We start from the raw sequence: 14093 nt of genomic DNA, 5'->3' as shown, positions 1-14093 counted from the left end.
AATTTAATTACCATATTACCATTCTATACAAAAAAAATAAAAATCATTCTAACAAATTTTCAATAACTTCTTAATGGTATAATATAACACTTCAATGGAAAGTTCAAACCACATTATTTATATTTTAAAAGGACTAGTCAATAATATAATTAGAGTTCTATTAGAACCTTATAGAGAACAAAAACTTCTCATTTTCAAGTAATGTGAGATCTCATACATTACATATCTTTATCTTTATCATATGGGATGTCACAATTTCCTCCCTTAAAGTCTCGACGTTCTCGTTAGACCAATCCATCGTAAGTGGCACGGTTCAAGTCTCATATTTCTGGTTAGGATAGACTCTAATACCATTTGTAACGCCTTAATGGAATGTCCAAACCACATGGTTTATACTTTAAAAGAATTAGTCAATGATACAATTGGAGCCCCATTTGAACCTTATAAGAGCATTAGCATTGTTTTATGCATATGCATATGCAAAATGACCTCTTTTGCATATCCACTTTACCATTCAAGCAAAATTCTCACATTGGTTTATGCATATTTGAAACAAAATAATAATAAAATATTATTATTTTATTATTATTACTTTTTTACTAAAATCAATTTTTTTTATATATTTTACAATTAATATCCACTACATACATTTGACATTAATGATACAAATGTAATAATAAAAAATATAATTTTTTAATAATAATATATTAAAAATATAATAAAATGAAAAATATATATATAATATATTATAATAATAAAATGAATGTGCAAGTGAATGTTTGTTTTGTTGTTGAAGGAGGGAGAAAATAAAAGGATTGTGTGAGAGAGAGTGGGAGGAGAGAGAAATAATTATTAAAATATGATTTGTAGCGTGAATAATGATTATCCAAATTTGGATAAGTACTATTCATTGGTAGCTAAATATTTGGATATGCATAAGCCAATATGGAGGATTTTATGGCCATATTGTGCAAATATAACTTTGCATATGCATATGCATAGACCAATGCTAATGCTCTAAAGAGTAATAATTTTTCATTCCCAAGTAATATGAGATCTTATACACCAACTACTCTTATCCTTATCATATGGGATGTCACAATCTTCCTCCTTAAAATCCCGACGTCCTCATCGGGTCAATCCATCGTAGATGGTACGGCTCAACTCCCATATTTTTCGTTGGGATTTATACTATGATACTATTTGTAACGCTCTAATAGAAGGTCCAAATCATATGGCCTATACTCTAAAAGGACAAGTCAATGATATAATTAAAGTCTTATTGAAACCTAATAAAGGATAATAACTTCTCATTTTCAAGTAATGTGGGATCTCATATGCCACCTACTCTTATCTTTATTATATGGAATGTTAGTAAACTTGAAGTGCACTCATGAACCCATAAAAAAGTATGGTATTTTTAATTCTTGGACTTTTTTAATTTTGAATATCACGTCCCATGACAACTTCTGATTAATCTACATGTTTATTTTTAGTCACATTAATCTGAGGAAATTATTGTATTAACCACATCACTAATGTGATATAATTACATTATATCAACCGAAATGTGGCATCACAATAAAATAGAATAAAAATCTATAATATACATTATATCAAAATTAAAATTAAAAAAATAAAATTTAATATGGCATCACAATGTGGTGTCACATGACTTATTAAAAAAAAAAATACAAATACAACTATAAAAGGGTAAAGTGAATATAGGATTTTAGTCTTCATGTTTTTGTATTTTTGGGGGTCATTTTATTTTGAATACATATTTTTAAATTTTTTTTAATAAATCACGTGGCACCACATTGCGATAACATGTCAAGCGACAAAATGAATAATATAAATTAGGAGATATAGTAGCATTATCCTCTTACAATTATTTACAAAATTATATTTTAAATTAAATGCATTTTTATAAAATAATTTATAAAAATATTTTTAATTTAAAATATAGTTATATAAAAGGTTTTACGGATATTATTACTCTAATATAAGAATGAAATATGATTATTGAAATGAGATCATTATTATTTTGAAAAATGCTAAATATACATAAAAAATTATAAAAAACTTATTTCTTCATATATTAGTTATTAATAAACTAAAAATCATGAAATCTAAAATTCAAAATTTAAATTTTAAAAATAATTAATAAAATAAATCTTATAAGTAAGATTATAAGTATACATAATACTACTCTTTCAATAATACTTAAAAAAAAATAATTGCAGAAATTAAAATGAACATAAGGTAAATGAGTGGCACTACTGCCACTGAAAAATTGTCCCGAAAGATGTTCCGAATAGTATATTTTATTTTTTCATTTAATACATGTTCGGAATCCATTTTCGAGATCCAAGTATTTCTCAAAAAAAAAAAAAAAAACAAACAAACAAACCGGAAGTGGAAGGGATGTAATTGATCGGTTCAATTTGAATTTGAATATATTTTATAATCGAATCGATATATATCAATATTAAAATTTAAAGAATCGATACTGACATGTTACACTCTTAAATTAGTAATTTTGATTTTATTGATTCCGGTCCAATTTGTCTAGTATATTATATAATATATAATATAATATATATTATAGTATATAAAAATATATAAGTGATAATATATTGTATATATTATAATTATAATATAGACTATAGTGATATATTATAATATATAATATAGTGATATAATATTTTAGTATATTATAATTTATTGTGATATAGTATTAGTATAACTACTAATATGATAGACTATAGTAATAATATATAGTTATCTATATAGGGTTTTAAAATTTAAAATTATATTCATTAGTAATTTATCATATAATACAAAATTATTTTACATATAATTATATATATAAATGATATATAATATAAAAAAAATATTTAATACAGAATAAAAAATTAAAAAAAATATATATAAACTGATCCGGTCCGGTATTAAAAAAAGGAAAATTAGAACTATATCGATTTTGACCAGTTTAAATAGAATCAATATTGGACTGGACTGAACCCGTTATCAAACCAAACTCACCGATTCGATTCAGTCTGGTCTTGTTCGGGGGTTTTTTGTTTCACTCCTATTTACCCGTTTTGTGTTTGGGGTTGGTTAATTTAGGTCAGGCTGACCTTTGAACCATTCTGTTATTAAATAATAACAGACGTATCTAATATTCAAATTCGAACTTGGAGATGAGAGATTCATCTCTTAGTAAATTTGAATAATAACTGTTTCGATCTCATGCCACCATCAGATAGTTATCCAGTCGATATTGGCAATGGGCCGGATCCTCTTTATACCGAGATGGGCTTTAGGTAGTGAGGTTGGCTACGAGCTTGAATAATGGCCCAGGCCCATGTGGGTTTAATCGGTTGGAATATCCTCTCCAACTACCCCATGAAATCTCATCATGCGTGGCGTGATGGGACTTAAACCCATACGTGCGTTGTTTCATTTTTCGAGGTACCTGCTAGTGCGTCGTTTCGCATTCGCACCTTTTGTACCTCAACCATCAACTCTATTTAAGGCTATTGGGGCCTTGTTTTTCCCTCTTCTCTTGAGTTTTTTTTCTTTTTCGCATTTCTTGCTAACCTCCTGGGTTCTTGTCTTCCGTCATGGCGTCTTCTTGTGATTTCTTGCCTCCATTCATGGCATCTTCTTCCAAAGGCAAAGCCACGGCTTCTCTTCCAAAGGCAAAGTCACGGCTTCTACTCGCGGTCCTTCACCACTCTGTGACTCCTCTCCTCAAGTCGTTATTGCTTCTCTGGCGTCCATATTTGTGGGCCATTGATGGTCCTCGAATGTCTCTTCTCGCGAACTCGAGAACGCCCGAAACAACTTCAACATCCCTGATTCCATTCATTTGAGGGTATCTACTCCAAACCAAAGGGCTGTTGATGTAAAAGGTATGGATGTTTCTATTGTCTTTTATCTCACAATGTTTACTATGGGGCTTCAATTGCCTTTTGTTCGGCTAGTCCGCGATGTGTTAGATGTCCTAGGGCCTACTCCAGCCCAATTGGTGCCCAATGCCTGGAGAATCTTGATGGCCTGCTGTGCTTTGTGGCGAAGGGTCTTGGGCAATGAGTATCCCGACTTAATAGCCGGTGAGTTCTTGTCGCTACATGGGTTCAGACGTTTTGGAGGGGAATCTTTGTAGCTTTAGATCCCGTAGTAAATTGGTTGAATTAGAGCACAAGTATTCTCATGCAAAAGATTGGGGAAATAAACTTTTCTTCCTTTCTGGTTCGGGTTGGAAATTTCTTGCGGATGAAGCTTCTAGTCAGAAATTTCCCCTTAGGGCTTGTTGGTCCCCTGTTCCTGATGAGGATGATTTTGAGGATCTTCTTTCCCCTCGAGAAGAGGCCAATGTATAGTTAGTAAAGGCTTGGGTCCAGGCTTATTCCACGTCATATTTTTTTTATGTACTTTTAACCTCTAATAATATTGAGAGGTTTCTGATGGTTCCTAGTCGGACCCACATACCGGGTCATGAGTTTTTAGGTGCCCCCTCGCCTGCAGGTGGTTTGAAAAGGAAAACTCGTCTTGGTGCTGGTGGGCACAAGAATAGAAAACTTAAGAAGGCTCGAATTTCACCTCGTTCATATGAGTCAATTTCGTTGAGGTGCGATTCCTTGCCTCCTCCCCCGTCGAGTGGAAGTATTAAGTTGGCTGTTCCTCGGGAGCAACCGAGCAAACTGACCACCTTCCTGGCTCCACCAACTCTTTCCCTGGATGATGTGATGGCTTTGGCCGAGGAAGACCTTGAAGTTGTGATTGCAGCGAAAGCTGCTGCTCAGTCCTTGATTACACTAGCTAGTGATTTGCATCAGGAAGGCGACAACATCCATTTGGGGGAAGAGGATGATGATGTTGTCCTTTTAAATCCCGACTTGCTTATAGTGCCTTCATCTAGACCTAGGGACTTCCAATCCTTCGATGTTCCTATGCTTACAGTGCCTTTATCCACGCCTACCATTACTCAATCCTTTAATGTTCCCACGGGATCTCCTCAGGTGAAACATGTTGAAGAGATAGCAACAGTGCCTGGTCTCTGGTTCGCCCCTTACTTCCATAATTTCTAGCGGAATTACTCCTGACTTGCCTTTTGTGTTTCCAACGGTTTCTCTTGCTAGTGAGAGTAGGATTTTGATTCTCTCTCTACCATTTAGCATTTCTCCTAGAGGAGACGGTGAACCATTCTTGATTGCTCCAGAGGAGGACCTTCGAATTAATCGGGCACCTCCTCACGGGGATGATGTTGAAATGTGCTTGGGTCCACATGTTGATATACCTGTCAGCATTCCTTCTTTTGTTCCTCCCAGACTGACTGGAGGAGCTTCTCCTCGAGGGATTTTTGCTAATGTCTCTTTCCAAACTTTCAATCCGAGAGGTTCTTCTAGCTCTTGCCCTTCAAGCTCTTTGCCATCCCCGCATACTCGCCGTGAAGAGGCTTGCAATGTCGCTGTTCAACATCTTAGAAATATTTTCGCATCGATAATTTCCTTGTGTTTATTTTTCCTTTCTATATGTTTGATCATTAATTTTATTTTTTTTAGGGGGTTGACCGCCTTGCTGCCGACTTAGTGGAGGATAGATTACAATTAGAAGAGGAACATCAGTCCATGCATTCCTTCATTGGTTAGGTTTACAATGCTTTATGCGCGGCTCATGCCAAGAAAGATCAAATGGCCAGTGAGTTGGCCCAACTCGAAGCTCGTTCCTTCATGGCTAATGGCGATCTGGCTATTCTCCGCACCCAAGTTGATTCACTTCAGGAAGAGTTGACGAGTTATGTAGCGAACGCAGATCATTATCGTCAAGAAATGGCGATGATTGGGAGGGAGCAAGATGACCTTAACATTCGCCTAAACTTGGCAAAGGCAGTTGAGTAGGACCAAGATGACTTGGCTGCTCGCCTACGCCAGGTAGAAGTGGTTGTGCCAGTGTAGGATAACTTGGTCGCTCAAATGGGGGTCTTTATCAAAGAACAAGATTAAATGGTTACTCGGGAGGAACTTGCTTCGAAAGAACGAGATGACTTGGTCACCAGTTTTGACTGGGCGAAGGTAGAGCTTGAAGAGTTAATGAAAATCAAGTCTGATTATGCCTCTCACCTAGTTTCTCTCATCTCCAAGTTCGAATTTGAATAATAGATAAGTTTGTTATTATTTAATAACAGAATGATTCAAATGCTCTATATAAGGAAAGAACACAGGTATGTAAAAGACATCTAATTTATTGGCATTAAAGAGTTAATTCGGTCACGGACTTAGGCATCAGAGGCATTCCCTCGAACCCCCAAGCCATCTTATTCTTTGGTTGCAAGTGATCGTGAGGCGCTGGCGGTGAAATACATTCACAACACCTTTAATCCTGACCACCACCTTTATCACCTTCAGTAACACACCTCAAGTTATTTAGGAAGAAAATATAGTAAAATTACTCACTTCGAGGAGAGCACCTTCATAGAAATAAAATGAAGAAGATAAGAGAAGGAAAGTAGAATTTTCATTAAGTTTGTGGATGATGAACTCTAGAACCCTTGGCTCGTATATAAAGGAGATGACTCCTACATAGGCTCATACTAACACACTAAAAGCATACAAGAAAATAGAACTAAAGCTCAAGGCCCAATAACTCTATTGTAATCCAAATAACAAGTAATATCAAAGTAAATGAAGTTGTAAATGAAATTAAAGTGGTGGCATGGGCAATGTAGTCCGGTCGTGGACCATGACACTTTCATCATCCTTCAGCATCTCATCAGAAGTTCCAATATATGTTTCGATCGACTCCTTAATTTCAATCGGTCTCGACAAGAAGGCATCTGTCAAAATAGTCTTGGATTGCATTGCAGCCTTAAGCAACTTCAGACACTGGCGACAAATAAAATCGAGAAAAAAAAAATTCTATTTATAAACCTCACACACCACCATTTTTGTTTTTGTTTTTAATTTTTTTTTCTTTTATCAAATGTGTGGTATATGAATGATGAGTAGAATAATTCAATTGTTTTAAGAAGAATAAATCCAAAAATAATTAAAAAAAAATTGTGGTGTGTGGTATATGAAACTTAAGAATAGGAATGCTAAAAAAAAAAAAAAAAAGTTATTAGAGTCTTGGTACGGGCATAACTAATATATAATTATTTTACAACTTCATCGTATAATAACATTTTCTTGAATTCAAACACATGACCAAAATCAAAGCAATTATAAAAATGAAAAATAAAAAGTCATAACTTATTATATGACTGTACGTACAAGAATTAATTGTGTATTGATAATTGTGTCCTTACCAATTTCAGGAGGTAATAGCGATAATTAATATATGATCACAAATAATAATTCATATGGATTCCAAGGTTTCTTTGTTCTTCAAGTACTCTTTCCATCTCTTTTTTTTTTTCCAAATTTTTTTAGAGAAAATTTTGTTCTAATCTAATCACTACAAGAAAAACAGATATTTGTGACGGATTATTTGTTACGAGAATGACTATTTACGATGAAAACAGATTCATTTTAATAGAAAATAGTCATTTCTTAAGAAATAACTAGTCACAAATAAACAGTTTTTTTGTAGTGAATGGGCAATAGCTAGCCTATGCCTCTAGGTTTATATCTGCTAAGAGACAGCCTGTATGTACATGCAATTTGCTTATATAAATCATGATCACGAGTACTATTAATTTCATGGTTTATGCAAAATCACATATATATAGGACCAAAAAGCTGAAAATCATATTCATATGTATTATGAATAACAAATAACCAAAAATAGAAGAAGAAGATCAAATTAGCTGGTATGATATACGTACCTCGTCCTTGCCCACAACGACCACTTTCTTTTCAAGCGCCCCTCCATCCGCGATATCATACTCATTAAGCAGAGTTATGAAATTGTCGGCAGAAATTGGTTCCATCTTCAGATCATCCATCACCATGTATGTGGCCCCCTCTTTCAACAAATTCAAATTACCAGTACTCGATCGTCTTGTTTTCGCTTAGTAGCTCTTCAAACCTTACCTCGTCCTTCATAGAGTTTGACTTGCATGTTTGACAACGTCCGCCATATTGAGAAGACAGGCGATAATCACGGCCGCTGCAATTAATTTTGTTCCAACACTTGTAGAATTTCTTGAACGTATAGGACTCCACCTTTGGCAAGAGGATGGAGTCTGTACCACCGTACATTACTATTTTGGGCTTCAAAACTAAATCTTTACTGTAGCCTGGCAGAATGCAAGTATCGTTCAGGTTTTCAATGCTCTCGTACAGGCTTTCCAAGCAGTTGCCTAACTGCATGCCTTCATTCTTTAGGAACTTGGTGACAGTTACGACCGGCAGGGTGAAAGTTTCCAAGAGAAAATCAACAAAGTCCTTGCCTGCTTCGGCAAACAGCACTCGCTTTCTCTTATTGTCTATCAAAAGATTCAAGCGTATCCTGGGGGCTGCCATTTTTCAGGTATCTGAATTAATAATGTTCTTCGATTACTGATGAATGGGGATATTGAGAATTCCAACGGCCCTTTTATATATAAGTGGGCGTGGAAAAAGTATCGGTGAGAAGACTTAGTCTGGATATAGAAACAGTTGATCTTATTATTATAATTTTTTAAAATTTTTATATAAAATATAATAAATAATTTAATTATTTTAGATATTAAAATAATAATAATATTTTATTTAATTTTTAATTTTCATTTAAAATCAATTCATCTCAAATCAATTATATATGTTTACTATTCAACCGCACTATGGTCTTTTCTTTTTCTTCATGTACTCTCCATCTCTTTCTCATTTAGATTTAGATTTAGATTTTGATTTAGATTTTATTCTTGTTGTTTAACTTTTGTCTTCCAAGTTCCACCAATACTTTTTGCCATCGTTACACTTCTTTGTCTTCCTATATTTCTCTCTTTTTCTTTTTCTTTTTATTCTTGTTTATTTTCTCTTCCAAGTTCCACGAACCAGACGTAGAGGAGGCTGAGTAGATTTGACCTTCTTTGGTTATACAGATTAAATGAAATGAGATAAAATTAAAAATATATAAATATATAATAGTGAGATAATTTATGAATAATAATAAAATTATTTGAGTTAAAATTTTTTTGAAATTTAAAAAAAAATTAAATAAAAAATTAAAAAAAGGTTAGAATATAATTTTTTTATTAAAAAAATAATTTAATTTTTTAATATTATTTCTATTTTAAGATTTGAAAGAGTTAATTTGTGTTTCGTTTTCTATTTTGTTTAGAAGTTTGAAAAATTTGTAATGATTAAATAATAATTAGATAAAAAAAAATTTTATTTGAAAATTTGAATTGAAAAATATTTATTTCTAAATTGTGTTTAAATGTTAAAATGAGATGAGATAAAATGATAATTTTTCTACTCATCATTTAACATACCACACACTATACTTATTTTTATTTTTTATTTTTATTTGTTTTATTCTTCTTAAACTTTGGTAAGAGAAAAAAATAAAATAAAATAAAATAAAAATAATATATAGTGTAAAAATGATAAGTAAAACTTTTCTAAAATGATTTCAAAGGTTTGTTAAACAAACCCGGCCTGACTCCTTGAAAATTTAGGACTGGTTCCGTCTACAAACTAATTATTAAGAAGCCCAAAGTATCGATTATTTGCATTATTTAAATTTTAGGCTGCGTTTGGTTCTTAGTAGAGTTTAGTTTAATTTTAACTTGAATTTAACATTTAAATATTTAATTTTTAAATTATTAAACTCATCACAATTCAAAACTTTCTTACACGTGAGACACAACATTTTTCAACTTAAAACATCTTTATACGTGAGATCCACAACCTTTTTTAATTTCTTATAAAAAATATTAAATTCATTTTAACATTTAAATATACTTTCAATTCAATTTAGATAGGCTTCACATAACTCCTTCTACTACTCAATTCATTACTATTCATAAAAAATATAATTCAATTGAGTTCAATTCAAAATCTAAATACAGTCTTGAAGTAACCATGGGAGCATGACTTTTATATCTTGAAAAATGCTACTCTTGATATAAAAAAATTTTATTTAATGATCGGGAAAGTATTGTTAATAAGAATAATGATATGGTTACTACTATACTAATATCTATCTACTATTTTTTTTATATTTAATTTTTTTTATATTTTTTTTATTTTACATAATAATTAAGGAAGTGAATATTAGTAAATTTATATATTTTTTATTTTTTTTTAGTGATTAAATATGTAAAAAAAATATTTAAAAAAATAATAATAAAATAAAAATATATTTGAATAGTAATAGAATGGTGACCCTATCAATAAACTTTTAATAATGTTAGGATTTGTTTTTTAATATTTAATGGTATAAAAAAAGAATGAAAAAAAAAAAAAAAATCTGCCCTTATCGGACCCGTCTCGTGGGTGTAGCAGCTCTTATGTTATACCCCTTCCTTCTCTCTTTCTCCTTGCCTTCTTCTCCCCCGGCCCAAACCATTTTAATCTTCCCCAAAGCCATTTTCTCTCTGATTTGAAGTCCTTCTTCTCTGATTCGAAGACCTATTAAATCTATCTTCATTTTTTTATATTCATCGATGTGTATATTTTTCATGCTTTTTTATTTTGTTTCAATACATGGGAGAGTCGTATTTGCTTCTGCGGGTTAGATGGATAATCAAATAAAGTAGAGAAAAATGTAAAGGACGTACTGGGTTCAAAGTTTTTCTTTCTCATTATTAGTACCAGGGGAAACTAGATTTGTTATGGAGAGAGAGAGAGGGAGAGAAAGAGAGAGAAGTGTGAATTTAAAAATATGGAAGATTGGACGTCATTGATGGTTAATTCAATGAATTGAAAGGTCAATGTGACCATCCAGCTACCCTTCTTTAAGGAAGGTAAAGAAAAACCGGAGAAGCCCCAACTATCGGTTACTGCAGATCACGGGGTGGGGGGAGGGAGGGAGGGAGGGGGAAAGATCATAACTGTAAAAAAAAATATTTACATGTGAATGAGTCTATATTGTAATTTGCTGCTTCTCCTGAGTGACAGCTTGTGCTTTGTTGGTGTAAGTTAAACTAATCACCCGGCCTGCCTGAAGTAGCTCTCTCTATCTCACCGAGAAATGTTTTGGATCTTAAATTTAAATTTATTGTATGTTTGGATGTTGAAATGAGTTGAGTTGAGATAATAAAATATTATTAGAATATTATTTTTTAATATTATTATTATTTTAAAATTTGAAAAAATTGAATTATTTATTATATTTTATATTGGAATTTAAAAAAATTATAATGATGAGTTGAGATGAGTTTGATAACCAAATTCACCCTAGAATCTAAAAAGTGTTTCAAATGAGTTTTTTTATTTTTATTTAATGATTAAAAAAGTATATTATGAATTTTTTTATTTTTTTAAAAATATTTATAATAATTAAAAAAATATATGAAATAAAAAATAAATAAATAATAAAATATAATCTTCGGTAGGTGCATTCGAGACTTTTTTTCGAAAAGTATAGTACTGCTATCTCAGCCAGCCGCATCTTTAGTTCTTTTTCTTTTTCTTTTACTTTTTCTCTTTCTCCTAGCTAGCTAGCTAGCTAGGTTTTCTCTTTTTCTTTTTGCTGGTTTTTGCTTTTCTCGAGAAGTTTTGCTTTTGCTTTTGCCTTTACTTTTTTTTTTTTTATTTTTTTTTAAATTTTGTTTTTACTTTTGCATTTCTATCTTCTCGAGTACTAATTTCGTCCGCATTTTTTTTTAATGTCCTGTTTGAGGTAGAGAAAGTTTCATCTCATTTTATAATTATAAATTTTTTAAATTTTTATTTAAAATATAATAAATAATTTAATTTTTTAAAATTCTTAAATAATAATAATATTAAAAAATAATATTTTATTTATCTTATTTAAAATAAATTCATCTCATTTCGTTATTAAAATAATTAGGTCGGCCAACTACAGCATCTAGAGACTAGACTAATGATTTATATTCCATCATGCTACGAGTAGAGAAATTAACAAAAGTGATAAAACGTACAATCTTGTTAATTTGAGAAATGATAGATATGTAAATATAGTCTAATTATTTTAAAATAAATAAATAATTTATATAAAAATTTAATTTTTTAATAATAAATCTCATTTTTTTAAAAATAATTATATAATATATATACTATACGACTATATATAACATTACTATATTAATTTATATATAAAACTCCTTCAATTGTGACCAAATAGACTTGGGACTCAATGTTTTGAACACGATGTCGTATCGATCAAGATATTGGAATGAAATATTTCGATATCAGTATCGTTTCGTGTACCGTTTTGAGATAGTCGATATATAAATAAATTATATATAAATACATATATATATAAATTATAAATTGTCTAGTCTGAATTGAAGGTTAAAAAATAAGCTTATAATTTGAAAAAATGAAAAAAAAAAAAAAAACAAAGGTCGAAACATAGGCCGGTACAAGTCGAAATTTAGGCCGATATAAGCTGAAATTTAGGCTGGTACGAAATGGATATGGTATCTGTATCGGCCAAATGGGTAGTATGAAAAATATCAACCATACCGACCGATACGATACGAGATTCAAAACAGTGCCTGCCTGGGAGTACTAGTTCGGTGGTTATTCCCTCATCTCACTGCATCAAATTTACTTTTTAGGGATGAAAAATTTCGTCTCAAAAGATTTCAATTTTGTTTTTAATAATTATTTGAGATGAAATTTTTTTGTCTATAATTTGTCTCAAAAACTCTATCTCAAAAGGTTTTTTGAGATGAAATTTGTCATTTCCATTCGAAAACATTTGAATGGATTTTTTTTTAGGACAAAAAGAATTTCTTCCCTAATAATCGTTTGAATGCAAAAAAATACTGTTTGAATAGATTTTATTTGGGACAAAAAGAAAATTTCGTTCCTAATAATCATAATAGAACGAAATTTTGTTTTTGAGAAATAGTTGTAAATAGTTATTTTTCATGAAATGCCGCAAATAACTATTTTCGTTGAACAAATTGACCACAAAAGCCCTTTTCTAACAAAATTATCCCGCAGGAAATGATATTTGTGATCAAAAGTGTCAATTGTAGCGAATTGATTTCTTAGCAAATACTTTTATGTAAAATTAAAAAAATATATATATATATAAGCATTTGTTGCCTTCACTTAGCAGCAAATAGTCATATAAAATCAGAAAAATTAATATAAAAACTGCAAAATAAAATATTCATTAAAAAATCTCCTCAAATTCTTAACCATAACAAATTAGTTACAGTGTTAACTCATTAAATAGACTTGGGCCCTTGAACATGGAAAAAATACAAAATAATAAAACGGACCAAGTTTGAAACTTTAGTCCTTTTATTCTTTCCAGATCTGTTCAACTCAAGAAAATTTAAGTATTGAACTTTTTATCTTCCCTTGTAGTCAAGAACAACACCTAAAATCTCCAAGAACAATAATAATGTTAGTCTAAAAATATTTTCAAGAACAAAACCTACAAAATATAAATATCAAGCCTACACCAAGCATCCAGAATTTGTAATAAATAATATTATAACAATAAAGAACAACATAAGATACCAAAAAATAAAAACAACATTTATAGCAAACAACAACCTTTTATATATTTCAAAAAAAATGAAAACAAGAATAAAATCTATATGCGTATATATACCCAAAAAAAAACCAAAAAAGTGATCTTTGAGCACCACAAAAAAAATCTCATTTGTTTGAAAGAAAAAATAACTATTCTCATTCCCTACTTCACAAGAATACCCCCATCTTTGGTATGATACGTACTCACTCTCTCTGAGCTATAAAATACCCCAGACTTCTTATAATTTGGGGCGTTCTATGTTTTTTAGAATATTGTTGACTGTTTGAACAAGTTAAAAAACGTTCGAACGGTAAAATTTCAAAAAATTAGCACGTTCCAAATCCTGCTCAAACCATTCAAACTAAAACTATTACCCTTCAAACGGATACTATTTACGTTCGAACGTGTTTGGTACCATTTGAATGGAATTAACATAGTCTGCACGTATATAATAACAGTTCAAATGGTAAAAT

General features: G+C 30.9%; 2 protein-coding genes across 3 annotated transcripts; both read right to left on the bottom strand.

Annotated features, from left to right (window-relative positions):
• Positions 1–6508: 6508 nt before the first annotated feature.
• Positions 6509–8525, bottom strand: LOC109008955. Of its 2 annotated transcripts, none has more exons than XM_018989262.2 (2): positions 7835–8525; positions 6509–6893 (listed from the first exon to the last, which is right to left on the bottom strand). In XM_018989262.2, the coding sequence occupies exons 1-2, from the start codon at positions 7958–7960 to the stop codon at positions 6711–6713; spliced, it is 309 nt and encodes a 102-aa protein (XP_018844807.1). In that variant the 5' UTR covers positions 7961–8525; the 3' UTR covers positions 6509–6710. The 2 variants fall into 2 exon arrangements, with proteins under 2 accessions (XP_018844807.1, XP_018844808.1); XM_018989263.2 differs by having other exon boundaries at positions 6509–6857; positions 7835–7996.
• Positions 7992–8474, bottom strand: LOC109008952. The gene has a single exon (XM_018989259.1). It carries the CDS (start codon positions 8472–8474, stop codon positions 7992–7994), a length of 483 nt encoding a protein of 160 aa, XP_018844804.1.
• Positions 8526–14093: the final 5568 nt, after the last annotated feature.

The sequence above is a fragment of the Juglans regia genome, chromosome 8 (genome assembly GCF_001411555.2).
Source record: "Juglans regia cultivar Chandler chromosome 8, Walnut 2.0, whole genome shotgun sequence".
Lineage (NCBI taxonomy): Eukaryota > Viridiplantae > Streptophyta > Magnoliopsida > Fagales > Juglandaceae > Juglans > Juglans regia.
The sequence above is the reverse complement of the archived record's forward strand: the minus strand, read 5'-3'. Positions and strand labels throughout refer to the sequence as shown.